Genomic DNA, 21567 nt, shown 5'->3' on the forward strand with positions numbered 1-21567 from the left:
TCATGTCCAAAGCCCCAGGCTTCCCTGAGGGGTGGGGAGGGAACCCTTGCTTCTCTGCAAGCTGGAATTTCCAAGGCAGTTTCTGTCAGGGCATCTCGGCTTTTGGTCACATAGAATGTTTCCAAGGGAGGTGGCTGCAGGGAAGATGGAAGTGGATTCCAGGGAGCAGAGTGAAGGTATAGCTCTGGACCAGACGGAAAGGAGCAGGAAGGCTTGCTGTGTCTTCTGCCCGCTTCCATGGAGCTCTCCTGGGAGTCTGTCTTCTCTTCCTGAGGGGGGGCGGTGGCTGTTCAGACCTAATCGCCTCACCGGGCCTGCTCTCTTCTTCCTCAAAGGAGCCCAGCCTCGGGGCCAATGGGGGTCTTTGGTGGCTATGGTGACAATATGGTGACAAGGGTTCTTCAGGATGAAACACTCATCAGAGGATGTCATGAGTCCAGGTTTCTCGCTGCTCTGAGAGGACTCCTCCAAGCTGCTCTTTTTGACTCCCCGTGCTGCCGTCATGGGATATGCCATCTTGTTCTCTGCTGCAGAGACCTGTGCATTTGTAGGCCCAGAAGTCAACGATTCTACATCTGCTGAGTAAGTTCCACTATGACTCACCTCTTTCTCACTAGTTGTAAAGAAATCTGAAGTACCTTCTACCTTGACATTCAGACTGTCCTGTTCTTTCTCTGCTCTCAAACGCCTAATTTTGGACAGATGGGTTGGAACATTGTTGAAATCTGGGCTGCTGGATGCCCCAGGACCAACTGGCAATACACCATCTCCTCCCCTGCCGGAAGCTTGAACTGGAGGACCAGAGTCTTGCCTAAGGGAGGGGAAAACTGGCCTGGGGGCTCCCGTGGCCTCCAAAACAGGATGAGACAGTTCAAGGAGGTATTTTTGCTGAAGGGCAGCCCAGTCTCTCTCACAGGCGCTGCCAACATAAGTAAATGAGCTGGCAGAGGCAGCCAACAGGCTGGACACACTAGAGTTAGATGCTTCAGAGACGCCTTGCTGGGCTGTGTCAGGGACCCCACTGGCTTGAGAGGTACCCTCAGCTCCTGGCTGAGGAAGGCTGCAAGGGTCCCAGAGGGACCCAGACCCAGACACGGGATCTGTATACACACTGCTAATGCTGCAAGGCAGCTCAGTGCTGGCCGGGGGCAGTGTGGTGCTGAAAGGCAGGATGGTTTCTGCACCTGGTGACTTGAGTTCTTCTATATTGAGCCAGTATCCAGGCCTTTCCCAACCACAGCGCTGAACCTCCTGGATGTCGGGACTTGGACATAAAGAACGTGGGGGGCTGCTGGGATTGATCTTGGAGTCACAGGAGAACCAGGAATCCATGGACACCAGAGGGCTCCCTCTGGAGGGCTGCACGTCTTGGAGAGTGGTGGCCGGTTCTGTGGGGCTTCGCTCCACCGCCACCTCAGGCTGTTCACAGGGCGGCTGCGGCTGGGGTTCCAGGTAAAATGAACTGCTCACTGACAAGATGGCATCTAGCCTGGGGGCTCTTCTGTGACTGATGGGACCAAGCCTGCACACTGCCTCCTGGCCCCCTGCAGGCAGAATGGGGCTCTGCAGGCGCCAGAAAGTCTCTGTGGGCATCTCATCAGTTGAAGCAAAGGAAGGCTTTCCTTGCCAATGGTCCCCCGGTTCTTCTTCAGCATCAATCAGACTGTCGAGGGAAACACTCCTGTGAGCCAAGGTGAATGGTCGACTGTCTGAGGATGTCGTGAAGCCCCTCCCAGAGGCTTGCGCTCTGGCCTGGCCGTGGCCACAGCTGCTGGTGAGGTAACTGTGTCCTGAGTTTTCCCGTGGGTTTCCGGGCCCCTTCTCAGCCAGCGAGTCCTCAGATATTTGGCTGTCGTCACTTTCGGAGTTGTCTGGCTCTGGGAGGTTCCGCTCCTTCCCCTGGGGCTCCTCCAGCTCCACTGGCGCCGGCAGGGCTTTGGCACAGACACAGGAGAGAGAACCTACTGAGTAACCGCTATCTGAGTCAGATACATCACCACCTTTTCCTCTTTCAAGAGCCACTACGGGGCTGGAATCTGTGAGTGAGGCCATGGTGTCTGGGTCCCCCACACTATGCTGCCTCTTCAAAAGGCTGCCATGAGACAAGCAAGAGGACTTTTCAACCCTAGCTGCCAGGACCCTCTGCTGTCTTTTTGATGCCCCGCTTAGAGACAGTGGTATGGATCCTGCCCAGAAAGTCTTGGCTGCCTTTCCATGCTCAAATGTCTATTTGGATCCATGAAGATGTGAGGAACTGCAACTGGCTCCCTCAACAGCCTCATGGGCCCAAGGTTCCCTTCTGTTCACCACCCTGCTGGTGTGTGGCCTTAGCCCTCCTGGTCTGAGTGGAAGGGGTAAGGACCTTCAGCTTATCCCACAGCTTTCGCTTGTGAGCTGACTGGCCCAGAGATGCTAAACTCTGGGCCACCATCTGACAGGGCTGCTTACCCACTCTCTCCACTTCCTGGACACTGGCCGACTCGGAGCTCTCAGTGAGGCACGTGCCCAGGGGTGAGGCTCCCTTCCAGGTCAGGGCCTTCCTGGCTGTGCCGAAGTGCCCCTCGCCTGAGGAACAGAGGGCATGCTGGATGAGATGCCCTATCTTTGGGGGGTAAGAAGCAGCCAGGGGCAGATACTCTTCTGAGAATTGCTCAGGAGGGTCAGCAACAGGTGGTAACGTGGTGGAGGGGTCCCGATTCACGAAAACACTGTGGAGACAAGGAAAGCCATCTCAGAAGTCAGAGGTCCCTACTTCCTGCTGACAGAGGGAATATAAAGTCCCCCTTAGTTTGCTCTGAAAGAGATTTAAATCTAGGCCAGGGCTTCCTTGGTGGTTCAGTGGTAAAGAATCTGCCTGCCAATGTAGGAGACACAGGTTCGATCCCTGGTCCTGGAAGATCCCACATGCTGCGGAGCAACTAAGTCCCTGAGCCACAACTATGGACGGTGTGCTCCAGAGCCTGAGAGCCACAACTACTGAGCCCACATGCCACATCTACTAAAGCCTGTATGCCCTAGAGCCTGTGCCCCACAAGAGATGCCACCACAATAAGAAGCCCATGCACTGCATCCGGAGAGTAGCCCCCGCTTGCTACAGCTAAAGAAAAGCACATGCAACAATGAAGACCCAGCACAGTCAAAAATAAATAAATAAAATTGTTAAAACTAGGTCCCTACGGCCTTTTGGGCTTCCCTGATAGCTCAGTTGGTAAGGAATCCGCCTGCAATGCAGGAGACCACGGTTTGATTCCTGAGTTGGGAAGATCCACCAGAGAAGGGATAGGCTAGCCATTCCAGTATTCTTGGGCTTCCCTTGTGGCTCAACTTGTAAAGAATCTGCCTGCAATGTGAGAGACCTGGGTTTGATCCCTGGGTTGGGAAGATCCCCTGGAGAAGGGAACGGCTACCCACTCCAGTATTCTGGCCTGGAGAATTCCATGGAGTGTATAGTCCATGGGGTCGCAAAGAGTTGGACACAACTGAGCAACTTTCACTTCATTTCATGGCCTTTAGGGTCTACAGGTACACAAGGCAACTGCAGACTAGAGTCTTGGCTCTTAAAGTAGCCCTAAGTACACTGTGTTCCTCATTTTCTTTACTTATAAAAAGGTTGAACGGAATCTGAATCGAATCACACCTTTAGGGAAAACTTCCAACATGAGGAACTGAAGAATAACTTAAACGGCTCTATAAAGAGTCAAACAAACAAATCTATAAAGCAGCACATTGCATAGAAATGATCCACTTTAACAAATTAATGACATGAACAAATTATTAAAAAGCAAAAAAGGATGATTAAAAGAAACTTGAAGGATATAATAACCACATGCAGTGTATATATCCTATTGGGTCTTAATTTAACTATAAATATATATTTTGAGGCAACTAGAGAAATTTGAATATGGCCTAGGTTTTTTATTATACTGAATAATTATTTTAATTTTGTTGGGTGTGATGACAATATGGTTACAAGGGAAGCCCTTATTTTTCAGAACTGTATATATTTGTTGTAGGATTGAAATGACATGCTGTATAGGAGTTGTTCTAAAATACTTCATCAGCAACATGAAGGAGGGGAGACAAAGCAAATCGTGACACCTGCTATGGGTGACAGGTACATGATTCTTTCCACTTTGTGTGTTGGAAATGTTTCACATACTCTGAAGACTATGAGTGATCGGTGAGCAAACGTTAACACGGACAGACACTAACTGTGCACCTAATATGGGCGAGGCCCTGTGTGAGGCCCAGAGCATATAAAGAGGTGGACACAGCCCTCTGTTCCAAGCAGTCTGGAAGACAGCATATCCTCCCCTTGACAGAACATGAGTGAAGGAGAAAGGAAAAAGGAGGATCCTAAGCTGAACCAGGAGTCAGAGAGACAGCGCTCCATGTGCTCAGTATGGTAGGGGGTTGAGACGCTGACTGGAGCTGCTGGTCGGGTGGGAGGGGGAGGAGGAAGGGTGTGGGAACAGACTGCGGTTTGGGGCAGCATGAGATGGAGGGGGCAGGACCTACACAAGGAAGAATATGTGGACAGCCATGGTCTGGAGCACAGGGAAGACGAGGCTGAGAGTCTCCCTCAGGAGATGTCACCAAAGAAGCAAGAGCTGCCGCTCAGAGTGGGGCAGGGGCAGTCTTAGAAGATTCCAACTACAGAGAAAGAAGAGTGGTTGGAAGAGAGAGAAAGTGATGAGCAAGAGAAGAGTAGACACATCTTTCCATTTCACTGCTGGAAGAAACTGAGGCCCTGGGAAGGGGCTGTAAACCTCAGCTGGTGCCTCCAGGCGGCCTCCGTGGGCTGTACCTGCACAACTGGGCTGAGTGCCAGCTGCAGGGCCTTCGGAAGCGCAGAGAACTGCAGCTTGTCAACCTGCTTCTACGATGAGGCCCTGGGACCAGGGCACCAGGGCGGAGGGCTGGGAAGGCGGTCCTCCGGGGGCGGTCATCCTGGAGCCAGCACAGCGCCCTGAGCTGCTCAGGTCCCCTGTGGGCCTCCAGCAGCCTCTGCTTCTTGATGATCCTCTCCAGCTTGAATGAGGCTCTTTTCCGCCAGATGCTCCGCTCGTGTCTCCGCAGGAACTGCGGGTGTACCACCCTGCTCTGGCTCTGGACCTGGGGGGATGGCTGAGTCTTGGGGTCTGTCTGGCACCACGAATGAGAAGGCGCTGCAGCCTCAAGTTCTTTCTCGGCTGCGTGGTCTTGCTGCGGCTGCTGCCGCGAGCTGGCCAGCCAGGTCTCTCCTCTGAGCAGCCACTGCTGGTCTGCAAACCAAAAACACCCCAAGAGAAGGTCAGCCCTCCCTCCCTCCCTGGACTCAGGCACCTCCGGCCACAGCTGCACCTGCGCAGAGTGAAGAGCTGGCCAGGTGGACAGGGTGGGATGAGGGCCACAGGGCCCTCTGGGGCAAGAGTGACAGCCCCCCTGACCACACATCAAGGGGATGTAGCCCCTGGCCTCCGCAGGGCAGTGGGCACACACACAGGCCAGTAGCAGAGCCTGGACAAATGTGTGCATACAAAGGAGCAGGCAGGAGACCCATCACCCCAATGAGGCACCAGTCCCTTGTAAGAGCCTCTGGTCTCTAAAAGAGGGGAGAGAACCCCACATACCATAGATTCCATCATATCACAAAGAGAACAAAGGAGAGAACACAGAAGGCTGGGGGTCACAGAGAGATGGGAACGGCAAGTAGGCTCCTACCGTCTTCAACCTGCAGGCCGGCGTGCAGCTGTTCCTGCTTCGCTTCCTGTTTGGCTCTAATCTGTCCCACTAGGATCTGCTGCCTCACATCCCCCACGAGGCACTGCTGCTGCTGCTGCGGAATCTGGGTCCCGTAAGGCGTCTCTCCAGCCCTCAGTGGCCAGTGGTCCTTGTCATTCTGCTCTCCCAGCGCTCTCCTGTCACAGGGGCCGGGTCACCCGGGGGAAATGCAAACCCAGCTCAGTACAAACCACAGTGGCCTCAGTCCCTCCCAGGGAACCCTGCCTTGGACAGGGCGCAGAGGGCTCCGGACTCCTGACAGCTTGGGACACACGGGCGCGGTGTCACAGGCAGCTCGTGATGTCACAGTGCGGGAGGGGAGAACAGTCCTGAGGTTAGCATGTTCCTAGACTGTGGGTTCAGCAGAAGCACAAGTTCATTTTGGTTAAGGAAAACAGATAAGTAAAATGGTTGGGTTTTTTTTTGTTGTTGAAAAAAAAATTTAGCTAAATAAAGAAACCCTGTCATTAAAAAAACAAGAAGAGAATAAAAAGGTATCTGCTGAAAATGTGGTATAACGAGAGTTGAGCAGAAGTTCTGGAAACATGGTGGGAACAGAACTTCTCATCCACGTTCAGAGCCCACAACTGCACCTCTCTATCTAGTAGTGGGAGGAGAGGGAACTCAGACGTACACTGACCTGCGTGGGCCCCAGGGACCCCAGGGGAGGGCTGGTCTCAGGAAGCGAGCCCTGCAAGAGGGTTCAAGACCTTTAGGCTCAACCTCACCTCTCAGAGACACCTGCTGATGTATTTACTGGTGAAACTATCCAGGATGTGTTTAGATCCAGTGGGGAGGCATCGGGGACATGTTGGGGATATAAATGAAACATGATTTAGCCATGAGTTGATCATTTGTAGTATAGCTGAGTTTTCCAATCATACAAAATTTAAAAAGGTTCTATTGGCTTACACAAGGACTCAGATTCATGCCCCAGCACCTCCACCAAAAGAAGAAAAAGAAAATTCCAGATTCAGTCATGCTTTACTCTACCACCAGGTTCCTGCAGGACCATGGACAAGTCAGAGCCTTCCTCTGAAGACTGACAACTTCTCCCCTCATGCTACCCTCTCCCTTAGTCTCACATGCCTTCTACGCATGGGCCTCCCATGCTGTTTCTTCAGGACCTGTCAATTCCTACCATTCAGGTTTCTAAAAGAGCCAAATGCATGAGGCTCTGCTCTGGGGTGAGAGGGGAAGCATCCAGGAAGGTTCAGGGTTTGCTGGAAGCTGACACATAAGCTGGATCTGGCCGTGCTTAGCTTACCCTCGGCCCTCATCCCAGCCCAAGGAGTCCACGGCTCTCAGGCTTAGAGACTCACTCAGTGACTTGACACCAGAAGCGGATGGCAAACTGGCTGAGCAATGAGCTCTGAGGGGTCCACTCCACTTAGGAGATTTACCACCTTGTAGAGAAGAATGAAAGCAGAGGTCCAAAAACTACAGCCTGTGGGCCACATGGTCCACAGCCTGTTCTTGTGAACCTAGTTACTGGAACCCAGCCACACCTGAGGTTTATGTATTGTCTACGGGGTTTCTGTGTCTTGCTGGCAGAGCTGGACAGCTCCAGCAAAGCGTAAAACACAATCTGGCCCGTCACAGAAAGTCTGCTACTTTTGGCTCAGAAGAAATTAAGATGTCTTAATGTAACCTGAGGAGGACAGTGAAGGATGGAAGGGTGGGAGAGTGAAAACAGGCACAGCAGCATGGGTGGGAGCTGACACAGCGGCAGGCTCCTCTATGGAAAGGAGGCTGTATGGGGCTCAAACTGCAGTGGGTCCAGGGACCTGCACCAGGGTGCTCTGGGGAAGATGGGTGCTGCTGCTGTGATCAAAAGGCCAAACACACACAGTGGAGTGTACAGAAAACATGTATGGCAGAGGCTAGCAAATGGAATCAAAAGCCAGTAAACACCACACAAACAGAAAAAACAGTGGTGAAAAACATTTTAGGCTGTATGTAAGATACATACATTTGTATGTATCATACCTGCATCGCAGCTCCAAATTGTGTCTGACCATGGACATAGATGAATTACAAATCTGAACCCATCAGAGGGTCTTAAGACATACCCAACAAAGATCCAGACCATCAATTACAAGAGGCAGGGAGGAGACCTTTATTCTGAATTCCCTGAGAGTGTCCAGTTTCCTTCCTGACTCTCAGATTTATTGGGTTGGCCAAAAAGTTCATTCGGGCTTTTCGCAAGCTGTTATGGAAACCTGAACGAACTGTTTCTCCAACCCAGTACAATCAGCTTCTCCCTAGAAGACAGCTCCTTTACCCTCCCCCAGGGAAAGCTGTAGCTAGCCATCAGCTTCTGCAGACCCAGTAGTGGCAGCAGGCCTGCAAAGAGAGGCAGTCTGGAAGAATCCCCACAGACCCTGCACATTCACCTGAGGAGTCACACACCATCAGACTAAAAACAGCTCCTGTGCTGAGCACATTGTCAAGTTCCCAGAAAGCAAGTGAAAAAGAACATGCTGGCCTAATGCCCCACGCTGGGTAGATGACCAAGGACCAGTCTTCAGTTACCTGCACTTGATGACCTCTGTCCCTCTCAGATGGTGCCCTTCACCCTGGGGGATCCCAGCACCTCTGGCTACTGCCAGGACTCCGTCGGGCCCTCTGGCTGCTCAACTCTGGAGGCTTCCACAGCAGAAACGCAGTGGCACCCACTTGCAGAGGAGACAGTGACAGTGGCCGCAGCAAGTGTCCCTGGGTTCTAGGCACTTAAGGCTAAGTTCCCCAAATTCCAAATGGGACAATGCTAAGAACACGGATGACAAAGAGTCTTCAAGGACAAACTGCTCTCAGGTCCAGATATCTGCCAAGGGGCCGACCTCCCCTGCTCTGGAGTCAGCACTAGCTTTGCAGGCTCCCAGCAGAGAAGCGCCCCACCAGAGAGAGGGGACGGAAAGGAAACCTGAGACACAAGGAGGCTTTGGAGCCTACACCACCCAAGAGCAAATGAGAGACTCTCATGGAGACACACGCCCAGATGGGGAGCCCTGCTGACAACGTGCTGGGCCCCTCACGGTCTCTCCAGCCCGTCTAGTGGGCCACAGGCTTGAGCCCACCCCACCCACTGCTGCCAGAGGCTGGCGCACGCTTGCAGGTGAAGGCAACTGGGCAGGACCACCCCGGCCCACAGGCTCCCAGGGCTGCAGCTGAAGATCGGACGCAGCAAGGGGGAGAGGCCTGCTTCTCTAGTCGCCCTCTGTCCTCTGAATGAAAGGGGTCATTTTTGGTTCTGCTGAAAGGTCACATCCATGCCCATGGGGGTAGAGAGCCTGAGAAGACTTCAAAAAGACAGAAGACCAGTGTTTTTCTGGGGTGAATGGGTCTGCTAGGGCGAGATGCGAGGACAGGAAAGCAAAAGGGAGGCCACCTCCCAGGGCAGCAGGGCTGTGGGGTATCAGGCACTGAGCGAAGCACTCCATGTGCACCCGCTCCTTCGGCCTGAGTCACAAGGACACAGGAGAGAGACGGTAGCACCCTTACTTAGAGGCGAGCAAACGGGCTCAGAGACTTAGTAGCTTGCCTAAGATCTCACAGCTTTCTGTTGTAGAGCCAGGAGGTAAGGCTACTTTACCCAACGCCAATATCTCTTCAAGTATCTCTGGCTCTTTAAGTTGCAAAGCCAGGGCTTCCCTAGTGGCTCCGTGGTAAAGAAGTCAATGCAGGAGATGTCTATCCCTCATCTGGAAGATCCCAAATGACGCAAAGCAACTCAGCCCATGCACCACAACTATGGAGCCTGTGCTTTACAGCCTGGGAGCTGCCACTTCTGAGCCTGCGTGCTGCAGCTGCTGAAGCCCACATCCTAGCCCGTGGTCCCCAACAAGAGCCACCGCAATGAGAAGCCCGAGCACCTCAACTAGAGAGTAGCCCCCACTCACCACAACTAGAGAAAAGCCCACGTGGCAACAAAGACTCAGCACAGCCAAAATAAAATAAATATTTTTAATTAAAAAAATAGTAAGTTGCAGAGCCATTTCCTGTAAACTTCGGGACTCTGGGAGAAACACAGCTTCAGTGTGTCTTCCCAACAGAACTTACCTATGACAAGGCCTCCTTTCATGACTTCACTACAAAAAGGGAGGTCATTCTGACAAAAAAAGAGCCCTGGCTTCGGTCCTGAGCCCACCTTGGTCTTGATCTGCTCCACTCTGTGCCACTCCTCAGGGCCCCCAGTCACCCTACACTGACCATCCTCCCTTAGGCCCTGGATCATTGTCCTCCTGGCCTCAGAGCGCTCCTATCCTCACCCAACATCTGGCCATCAAGGTCTGACCCAAGACTCTCCTCAGCTTCCATCACTGCTCCTGGCCTGAGGAAAGAGCAGTGGGAGCCCGGGGGCTGTCAGAACCCTCCCAGGCACCCTGAGTTCATGGCGCAGGACAACCCCGCCGCACAGACACCAGGGCCCCTGCTGACATTTGCTACAGGAAGTCCTCAAGGTACAGGACACTGGTGGCTTTCAGAACAGAAGGATACCTGTTTCCAGTATCCAACCCACAAGGCATCTCGATCCGGGAGGGAGCTCCCATGCAGAAGTGGACAAAGGATGACTGTGAAGAACAAAAGCAATTGCTATGAATCACACAGAAAACTGACTCCACACTCCACAGTCTCAAGGCAGGCCAAGCAGGTAGATTAGGGCAGGAGCCCAAGACAGTTTCATGCTGTTCCTAGAGTTTCTGAACCCTTGGTTACGAGGAAAAGAGGCTTCTCAATCCTACAATAACTTAAAAAACTCAGAGGGAGCTGGTCCTGGAAGTTAACTGACACACACGTGAGCTCACACACAGGCAGGCCAGAATTCAGTGGGATCCATGGAAGCAGGTCTGAAAGCAGCAACTGATATCCACAGTCACATCACATGTAAATCTTAGGGACAGAGAAGGTGGCGACAGGAAACATCAAGTGCTATTAGTACACACCTCTCTCAGTGACGAAGGAAGTGTGATATCCAAGGGGAAGTGAATGAGGACCATGACCACTTCCCTGCCACCCACTGGCTGAGCGGCTAGCTCACCATCCTCAGACCACTCACCCAAGTTGGTTCAGGCCAGGCTTCATTCCCAACTTGGCTGCTACACTCAATTCTTCCCTGCTCCATGTTGTAATGAATTAAAAGCAAAACCAATAGGCTCCACAGCAGAACGAGCAACTCTCTCTCACCTTTCCTTCCAAAGCAAAGGGCAGAGACACATCTGGGAGGCGGTGACATCTCCACCCAAGTCCAGCCACTCCAGAGAGCCACTGCCGCCAACAGCCTCTCCGACCTGTGGACAAGGAAGGAAGCCTCATCACCTCCATCCCAACAGATAGAGACACAGCTCGGCTCCCCCTCCAGAAAAGTGAAGCAGGGAGGTCAACAGCCACGTGGAGAACACCATGTGCTCACCTGCCTCTTCTGCCGAAGGATGGCGGCCTCTGCGGGGTGGTTGAACCGGAACTTCTGTGCTTTCCCCAGGGTTATGACTGCTCCTGTGGCATAGACACCAAACTAAATTCAAGCCACAGCTATGTTCTGAGTACAGTAATGTGCAGGGCACTGTTCTGGGGGACAAAGTCCTACCCTCAGTAAGGTGATCATTTAGCTGAGTCAATAAGATCTGCACTCCCTGGATATCGTTCAGCATATGCATTGAACTAATGAGATGAACAGGAGAAGCTCTGGTATTCCAGGGGAAAGCAAGTGGAGCTCCAGGTGGAGCAGTCAGGGAATGCTTCATGGAAGAAGGGGTACCCAAGTTCACCCACAAAGAACACAGAATCTGAATAGATTAATAGTAGTAGTAATAATGACATTAATCACCATAATGAGTATTTTCTGAGTGAAAAGAACACTGTTAAGAACATTACACAGATTAGCTCATTCAATCCTCCCAATGATTCTATTGTTATCCCCATTTTCTAGATGAGGAAATTGAGGCTCAGAGACCTTCCCAAGGATATACAGCAAACAAACACAGGTACAAATTTCAGAGAGTCATTCTCTACTCTGGGGCCCTGGACTTGGGGTTTCTCTGTTTACGGGAAGAGGACTGTATTAGGAAATCTTCAGGTCCCTGGGTGCAGAGGCTGGGGGTTCCATCCTTAAAGCCTGCTTCACTGAGCCCTCTGGGTCTGGTTCCTGAGAACAGAGCTGGCCCACCACTCATCCTGGCATAAACTGGGCTGTGGGTAGTCCTACCTTGGGTGAGACGGCAGGAGGAGGTGACCTCTCGGCCATTGACTGTGCAGCGGGCCCCGCGGGCAGGACGTAAAATGACGACCCCACAGGCGCTGGTGATAGTGCAGTGGTCTCTCTCGATCCACTGACCCTGCAGGACTAGAGACGACAGAGGCGTCACCCGGGTGGAGGCATAGCCCAGGAAATATCTCCGCCATTCTTCTGATGAGATCAGAATCCACTTCTGGAAGATCTCACATCATGACAGGAGAGGAGGAGCCACCACCTGAAACCATCCAGACCCAGATGGCCCCACAGTGTGCGTCTCCTCCTCTCGTGTCCAAGACCCCCAGCCTGGCAGCAAAAGAGGAGCAGCCCTTCAGAACGCCAAGATTCCTTCCTCTCTGAACCCTCAGCTTCCTTGGAAGAAAGCTGTCAGGCATGGACACCTACACAGAGCATCAGACCTATACACTCTGTCACTCACCGATGTCCTGTTCTTGCTCTGAGTCAATCCTTCCTATTTTTGTCGTCCCCTCCTAAAGGGAAAAACAAAGCCATTTTAAGGAGAATAAAAAGGGATGTAGCCCTGCCCCAAAGGAGAGTCCACCTGTTTGAGCACCATCACTGTCTCCCCATGCCCACCCCAGCTTCCTTTCCACACCACTTCTCAGCTTCGGTCCAGGCTGCTCTGACTGCTCTGCCCACTCACTATGCAGCCCAGGATGCCCCTGGGAAGGTGTGGGCAAAACAGTGCAGAACAGAGCATCACCAGCTTTTTGCAACGTGAATCCCAGGGACGGGGGAGCCTGGTGGGCTGCCATCTATGGGGTCGCACAGAGTCGGACACGACTGGAGCGACTTAGCAGCAGCAGCTAGAACTGGCCAGCTCCTTTCTGTCCTGTAGCCTCGATTTAGGCAGTCAGAGCTTCTCTAGTCTGAGGAAGAGGGCACACAAGTATGGCTTTCTCCCAGGAACTAAGGTTAGTGTGGCCCAAGTTTGGTCCAAGTCAGTCTCAAAGAGACATGCTTTCTATGACTATGTATGGAAGCACAGGATTTTTACCTTCTTGATCCGTAGATGAAGTTTAACAGACACCAGATTCTAAGAAGAGTAAAACACAAAAAGGAGGAAAGCACATCTAGAATCAAAAAAGACTGAAAGAGAATATAAGAAAAGAGGTGGAAACTGGAGTTAGTATCAATGAATCACTGGGTTAGTAGAAACTCTAACAATGCAGTTTAAGAGCACACAGCTCTGTTTGAGGAAGGCAGTGACATGGCAAGAGATGCGAGTCTACAGCTGAGTCTAGAGCTGTATTTATCATTTACTAACTATCCCCTATGTACAGGGCACCATGCTGAGTGCTTTACAGACATCTCTCATTTAATACTTTAACACCCAGAATGTAGTAGTATGATCCTCTGCATAGAGGAGGAATCTGAAGCTTTTAGGAAATAAGCTGCCCTGGGAGCCCACATACTACACAGGACAACCCTGGCTAGAATTCATTTCTCTCCTGGTCCTGTGCCCATGGTATTCCAACCTCACCAAACCACCTGCCTGGTGACTGATGCTTTTTAAGTGACTAGAAAGTTCCATGCTAGGCTTCACTGTCAGCAGCCAGAAGGGAGGGCCCTGCAGCTCTCCCAAAATTGCTTGTGAAGAAAGACTCCTGGAAGTAATAAATGAGGATCTGGCTCCCTCTCAAAACCCACAACCCTCCAGAACCCAGGCTTTTCTGCTCAGCCACTGAGGATCACACGAGCCAATGGATGCCAGTCTCCAGACTCCACCAGCCAGAACGGAGGGAGAGGGGTCAAGACTGCTCTCAAGGGGTCAGGGTCAGCCCCAGTGATGAGGCACGTTCCTCCCAAAGGGATAAAGGCCACAGCACATCCCAGCCTCTGGATATGCAGAGCAGAAACCACCCAAAACATGCTGGCATCTCATTTAATGTGGGCTGAGCTGGCGCCTGCTGCCCCTCTGCTGCTTTATGCCTCTTTCTTGGGAGGAACAGCAGCACAAAGGCAGTTATGAGGGTGAAGTCCAGAATATCAATAACCCGTGCTCTTTCCACCCTTTCGGCTGCCCACTCCCCACCCATGCTGCCTCCCAAGATGACTCAGGCAAACAGCTCCCGGGCCATTGTTAGGGACTAGGTCTGGGTCTGGAACCAAGTTAGCAAATAAAAACAGAGAATCTAGAATGACTACTGTTATACTGCTACCCAACCCAGGATGCAAACAAGTGAAAAGGAGGGAAATGGGTAAAAACTCATAGAAATGCCAGGATGAGAAGTAGACTGAGAGACTTCCCTGGTGGTCCAGTGGTTATAAATCCACCTTCCAATGCAGGGGATGTGAGTTCAATCCGTGATCTCAGAACTGAGATCCCACATGCCTCAGGGCAACTAAGCCTGCACATTGCAACTAGAGAAGCCCATGCACTGCAACCTAGACGAGCCTCCTCCCCACCATAAGTAGACTGGGACCTCATCCCCAGGTTCATTATCAGTGTGTGAGGGAGTGAGCGACCCTCAGTGCACTGATTCAGCTAGGACGCCAGTGACCCAGGATCATCCATCTCCTGCCTCCAGCTCAATCTGCCCTTCATCCTTCAACCCTCTGCTACTACCTAACTCTGTCACATGATGTCTGCCTTCATCTGCTCACTCCACATCCAGTCAATGTATCACATCAGCTCTACTCAAATACTAAGCGTTTTATTCCATCTGGTCTCTCCTGACCTCCAATCTTTCCCTATGGCTCTGACTAATGGAACGATCGATTGCCTTTGGTGTTTAGATTTGTTATTAAAGTCACAGCCGTTTCTGCCTGGGGCGTTTTCACTGAGATGATTTATGCTTTGTCAAAAAAGAAGCTACTTTAACTTTCTGTCTGGGAGGCCCAGTCTCTGACAACTTCCCCGAGGCTCAACCTCAGAACACAGACTTGCTAATAAGTGCACGAGCCTTGCTGAAGTCTCCCCACCACAGGCACTGCAGCAACAGCAACCTAATTTCTCCAGGGATAAAGGCAGCATCACACATCCCCATAAACTCTGTTCCTTTTAAATGTCGGTTTAGCATGCTGGGGACAATTATTAAAAACTGCAGACTGGATTTCCAGTGAGCATAGGGCTCCTGGCCACATACAATATGTTTCCCTGGTGGCTCAGATGGTAAAGAATCTGCCTGCAATGCAGGAGACGCGGGTTTGATCCCTGGGTTGGGAAGATTCCCTGGAGAAGGGAATGGCTTCCTACTCCAGCATTCTTGCCTGGAGAATCCCATGGACAGAGAAGCCTGGTGGGCTACAGTCCATGGGGTTGCAAAGTGTCAGACACAACTGAGTGACTAACACTTTCACTTCATTGTATGTTTAGCCCATCTGTGGGGACTGTCCTTCTACATTAGGACAAACACTTTTGATGAGGACAGGATATAAGACTCTACCTACCATGTGTCACTAACTCTCAAAATGCTTCATTTAGAAGTAAGGTGGCCTCCAGGTGACAAAAGAACCAGGGGAGCCAGGTCCTTGCAGAAGGGCTTCACGTCACTCTTTTCTCTGGGTGATTGAATGTCACACCCTGGTCACCCTTAGCCCATCAGCTCTCCAGAGTTCTGCACACTTTTTTTGAACTTCCTAAATCAACTTCCTCTCTCCTTTCTTCTTTCCCAGGCAAACCTAGTAATGGAGAAGGGGAGTTGACTGAAGTGGGAAAGTACTAGAAGGGAACTGTTTCTTATCCTTTGATCCCTTTAGCCCCTGAAAGCCATCTGTGAGCTGCCTGTATCTGCGGGGAGGGCTCAGGAGTGCTGGTGGAATTATGAGGTTGGGATTTCACCTCCAGGAGTGCACTCCTGTGCTTTAGGAAGCCAGAAAAGGAATATAAGCAGCATCTTTCTTATTTTAAATGAGGAAACTGAGGCACAGAAAGCAAAAACAAGAGCGACAGTAGTAGCAGCTGAAAACCAAATTCTGATTTCTAGTCTTCTGCTCTATTCATACAAAAATGAAACAGATCACAGTTGGTGGGCAGGCCTGGCTTCCTGAGGGCAGTTCTGCCACCTCGGCTGCCACTGGCCTTTCCCTCCTGCACCTCTGGGGCCTGCAGCTGAGGGAGAGAGCGGGCACACCCGCCTGCTCACCTTGAGGTGATAGAGCACGACACCTGTGCTGAGCACGTCATCCTCCAAGGCCATCAGGTGTGGCAGGCTGGAGTCAATGACTAGCCCAGCCCGCCTCCTGTTGATGTCCACTCTGTAATGTTCCACGAGAGCCTGCCACTCGTTCCACTTCCGGGCCCAGTCTTTAGACAGCTGGTCTGTCTGTGGAGACAGAGGGGTGGTCTTGGACACTCAGAACGGGGAGCAGACAAAGGGTCCCATGCCATCCTGGCCCATTTCTGGGCATCACTTCCTCACTTTCCTCCCCGGGACTATTCGAGGCCTCACACAGGCCCTTGCACCTCCTCTGTAAGCTCTCTGTGTTTTCTAAGTTTTCCTCAATAGTTATCATTAATTTTATAAATAGAAACTCAAAAACTGTTATTTTTAAAGTTTTCTGTAATGAGCATGTATTGTTTTTAGGGGGGAAAAAAGCACCATAAATGCTATTTTTAAAAATTAGTTGGGGGACTCCCCTGGCAGTCCAGTGGCTAAGACACTGTGCTCCCAATGCAGAGGACCTGGGTTTGATCCCTGGCGAGGGAACTAGATCCTATATGCCACAACTAAAAATTCCTGCATGCTGAAGATCAAAGATCCTATGTGCTGAAAACTAAGACCCAATGCATCCAAATAAATAAATAAATATCAAAAAACAAATTAGTTGGGATGTGAGTCAGACATCTTGTTTAAATTCCCTTCTTTCCACGACCATCCTGTGTGATCTACACTGAGAGTCCTCTTGTGACCTAACACTTCCAGAGGTGTATCCTTGAGTTCTAATATAAGCTTGTGCACCCCTCAAAGGCCCACAAAGCACCAAGAGGGGTCCCCCCAGGGAGAACGAAGGCTATGAAACTGGTCCGAAAGACCACGCAATAATAGAGTAACAGCAGCAGTAACAATAAAACACTGAGGGCTTACTATGGATCAGGAACAGAATTTTATTTTATTTTTTTAGGAACAGATTTTAAAAATAAATATACTAAGGCTTAAAGGCCTTAGGCTAAGGCCACTGGGGAAATGTGAAGGAACAATGTTGAATAAAGGGTCCTTTTTCCTTCTTGTGGTGGAAATTGATGTCAGGGCAGGAAACTTCCTTTGGAAGTGAAGAACTGAGGAAGACCAGAAAAGGAACTGGATTCAGCTAACTCCTTATCTCATAAAGAAGAAAATTTAAATTTTTTTAAAATTTATTTTTAATTAAGAAAAAAGAAATCATGCCAAGTTTAGGTACAAGTATTTTATGATCCTAGAAATATTCTTTTCTCTTTTTTTGGTCATGCCACACGGTTTACAGGATCTTAGTTCCCCTACCAGGGACTGAACCCACACCTTCTGGAGCAGAGGTGCAGTCCTAACCACTGGACTGCCAGGGAATTTCTGAAACATTCTTTTTAATGTTATAATCATTAAGTTGAAGTTTGAAAACTACAGGATACCTATGAAGGGCTGGCAGAGGTGGGTGGCAGGGCACACTCCCCTGAAGGTGCTTCAGAGGACACCACCCCTCTGGCGACCTTTATCACCCACTCCTACCTGCCTAAGGTTGTAAGACCAGCAAGTGACAGGCTCAAGTCCACTCTGCCAGCCTGTATAATGTAAAAATGCTAATGAGCCTGGAATGAAGCAAAAATCAGAACATATAGCTAAACACAGAATTTTTGAGAAACTTCTGAATATCTGAAGTAGTCTTCAAGTTTCGTTTGAGTAACAAAATACTGACATAGCCAGGATACTGTAATAACATACAAGGATGATGCAGTAGAACACTAGAAACGGGGACATTCACTTACAAGACCTAAATCCAACCTGTCACCAAATAATGCCTACCACTTCTTCCTTTTAAATGTCTCCAGGAATTACCACTTGATTCAATCTCCCCAAATATACTCACCCTCACAGGGTCACAACAACCGTCTCTTTCCTTGTTGGTCTCTCTGTTTCCAGGCCTCAATCTATCCTACATGCAACTGTCATATTAATTTCCCCCTATATACTCCTTAATCATGTCACCAACTTGGTTCAAGAAGCTATGAGTAGCCTGCTTATGTCAAGTACACGCCTCCTAAACTGGCCCTCTCCTCCCCTCAGTGCCTCTGCCAGGAGCACGTATCCTGACTGGCTCCAAGGTCCTCAGGCTGCATGTGTCCACATGGTCTCGCACACCAGCTCTTCTCTCACTTCTGTGACTTTGCCACTGTCATCCCTCGCTTATCCTGACACCTCAGCCCACCTCCTTACCTAACAGACCCTATCCATCCTCCAAGGTCTAGTTCAAATTCTCTGCCTTCCTACTCCAGCAGTGAAGATGTCAATGAAAGTTCCAAGCCACCATGATTTCTTCCTTCTGGAGCTCTTTCCATCTAACTCACGTAAGTTACTGCATTGAATCATTCTCTAAATATGCTTCCAACTAGACTACAAGCCACCTGAGGGCAGGGACTTCTCTGTGTCTCCTGTAGCATCATGCTGAACACCTATTTGGTGCTCAGTGAATACCTGTCATTCAGTTGATTTACTTATTTACCAGAAAGTCCCTTGGACTGCAAGGAGATCCAACCAGTCCATCCTGAAGGAGATAAGTTCTGGGTATTCAGTGGAAGGACTGATGCTAAAGCTGAAATTCCAATACTTTGGCCACCTCATGCGAAGAGTTGACTCATTGGAAAAGACCCTGATGCTGGGAGGGGTTGGTGGCAGGAGGAGAAGGGGATGACAGAGGATGAGATGGCTGGATGGCATCACCGACTCGATGGGCATGAGTTTGGGTAAACTCCAGGAGTTTGTGATGGACAGGGAGGCCTGGCGTGCTGCGATTCATGGGGTCGCAGAGAGTCAGACATGACTGAGTGACTGAACTGAACTGAATTCTTTTCTAGGCTACCATACTGTCTGAAAGGAGTTATCATGATCCCCTGAGAGAACAAAGCAGTCAGAAAGCCAATCAGCAGCCCTAAGACAAACATCCCCGAATTCAAGGCTCAATGAAGACAAAAGTTTTCTCCAGATAGAACCTCTCTGTCCTGATGAGGGAGCAGTCCTGGCCCAGGAATGATGGAAGGAGTCAGAACGGTTCCCAAGGTGAAGTGAAGCACAACAGAGCGCCCCCAACATACCCACCTTCGATTCATTTTGGAGAATCAGCTCCTTAAGGTTTTCATCCTTTCCCTCATTCAATGAATGGAAGCTTCTCTGCACAAAGAGAGAGAGATGTGCTTCATGGGAAGCACTTACTCTTGGGAAGGAAAGGTGCAGATAAAGGAAAGACGTTATTGTTAAAATCAGAAACAAATCAGACGGCTAAGTATTGGGCTCAGAGTGGAACAAAGAAGGAGAATTCGAGGCAATTTTTTCTGGAGGGCCTCATATCCCATATCTGCCCACATACAGAACAAGGGTCATGCAGGCAGATGCCCTTTGGACAGCAGAGATGAAGCATCCCTTCTGAAACTACACAGGTAATCACAGTAACTCCCATCCTGTCTCTGCTCCCACTCTGCTCTTCAAGCATCACCTGACTGAGAACACAGAATGCAGCAGGGCTCAGATCCTCTGCAGAAGAGAAGGGGCTCCCGAGGACAGAAAAGTCCTGATGCCCACATACCAGCTCAAAGCTCAGCAGCATGGCTTTCAGTCTCCCAATCTCTTCCCTGAGTTCTCTGATCAACTTCACATTTGCATCCTGAAACACAGAGAGAACTCGGTCACCACTGACTGATATGAGGGCTCAAATGGCTATGAGGTGCTACTCGCAATGAGCTTGGAAGAAGCAGATTACTCATTTGGAGTAATTTCTAGGGCAGTCTTTTCAAAGTGTGGTCCCAGGACCAGCAGGAACTTCACTTAAGAGCTAGTGAGAAATACGAAATCTGTGGACCCCCATTCCCCACAATGCCCCAACACCTACTAAATAGTCTTCAGGGCTGGTTTAACAAACTGTCCAAGTGATTCTGATACACACTGAAGTCTCACAATCACTGCCTTAGAGCAGGACATCAGGCAGGTAATACAAACGCAACAGTATGCTAATCTTCCAGTATTAGGTGCTAATCTTCCAGTATTAGGTGTGACTAAACTTAGTGCATAATTATTGATACACTGCCCTTTAAAACAATCCATAGATGAGCTCTACATGGGCCATCCATTTGTAATCCCTGCCCTGGAACTTTTTACAAAAACTGCAAAGCAGATGAGGAACTTTTAGAATATTCTCATCATTAATTCAACTTTAAAGGCTAAAAAACTCCTCATATGCCACTTTTAGCCCAAAACAGAGATGTCACTGCAATTTGCATATGAAAAAAGGCATAAAGCAACATAAACTCAGAATAAAGGCAGTAAACGCAGACACTTCTAAGTGAGCTTTCCTCTAGTGGCAATAGTGTACCAGGGATCTTCACATCAGTGGCAATAGGGAAATACCCAAAATAAATTATTTTAAAAGGCAACTGGATGAAGCCAGTCGGGATATGAGAAAGAAAGAATTTTGCTCCCTCATCACTTGAAGAACTGGCCACTGGGGTGAGTCTGGCCACTTGAAGTCTGGCCACTGGGGTGAGTACAAAGAGAAAGAAGTCAATGAGAGGAAAACAGGAGAACTTGGTGTGAGCTGTACGAAACCAGGACTTCAGAGGCAGGGCTCACCTCATTTACCCTCGGCTTGTTGATGATGTTTTTGGCATTGGATGCATATCTCAACGTGCTCATGGTCTCACTGTAGCTAGTGTGTGCAGGAGACACGGCTGGGGTAGAAGCAGAAAGTTAAAACACACACCGAGCCCTTCCCACCCAGCCCATGACCCCTGGCCTTGCTGCTATCGCCCAAGCTGAATAAGACCCTTGATGAAATGGGCTGCCGTGGCCCTTTCTCTGAGGCAGAGCACCAGTCCCAACACAGAACCAACTCCACCGCCCACTCACTGGCAACCATGATGGTTCTGGAGTTGCCTCCGAGGCTGTCCTTCAGCAGCCAGGTCAACACTGAGTCCCGGTAGGGGATGTATGACTGCCTCCGGGGGGGTCCCCCGCCACTGCTGGTCCCAGAAGCAGAGCTAGGGAGCCCGCTGTCACCACCATCGCTCGCTGCACTGGTGAGGCTCTGGCAGCTGTTGAATACCTGAGAGTTCTGGGCTTAAAAGACAATGATAAAGGTGGAAGGAAAAAAAGGAATTATGAAACAAATGCATTAAAACAAAGCAATGGCTGGAGAACAGACATCATACCCCCAATCCCTTTCTGTCCATGTCAGGAGGCTTTAAATGTGGGCCCTGAATTCAACCCTGGACTCAAGCGATGGAATATTTAAGACACGTAATTTCTCAGTCTCTCTCCTTTTTGGAATGAGAGTGGTAGGATGATGGTAATGTTGTAATCAAAAACCATAAATGTCAACTTTTCATGCCCCAAACCAGAAGGTAAACTTTATCAAAGAGAACCTGGTAA

At 50.1% G+C, this 21567-nt stretch overlaps 1 protein-coding gene across 1 annotated transcript in view; it reads right to left on the reverse strand.

The window, feature by feature from the left end:
* The window catches only part of STARD9 (StAR related lipid transfer domain containing 9), a 117936-nt gene that overhangs the window by 29161 nt on the left and 67208 nt on the right, over window positions 1–21567 (reverse strand). Inside the window, 13 exon segments of the mRNA XM_043919124.1 lie at window positions 2–1934; window positions 2449–2708; window positions 4808–5264; window positions 5704–5900; window positions 10951–11054; window positions 11177–11259; window positions 11969–12106; window positions 12435–12486; window positions 16105–16284; window positions 19246–19317; window positions 19730–19807; window positions 20770–20867; window positions 21046–21255. Of these exon segments, the coding sequence (XP_043775059.1) occupies window positions 2–1934; window positions 2449–2708; window positions 4808–5264; window positions 5704–5900; window positions 10951–11054; window positions 11177–11259; window positions 11969–12106; window positions 12435–12486; window positions 16105–16284; window positions 19246–19317; window positions 19730–19807; window positions 20770–20867; window positions 21046–21255 (3862 nt within the window).

The sequence above is a fragment of the Cervus elaphus genome, chromosome 12 (genome assembly GCF_910594005.1).
Source record: "Cervus elaphus chromosome 12, mCerEla1.1, whole genome shotgun sequence".
In the NCBI taxonomy this organism is placed as follows: Eukaryota; Metazoa; Chordata; class Mammalia; order Artiodactyla; family Cervidae; genus Cervus; species Cervus elaphus.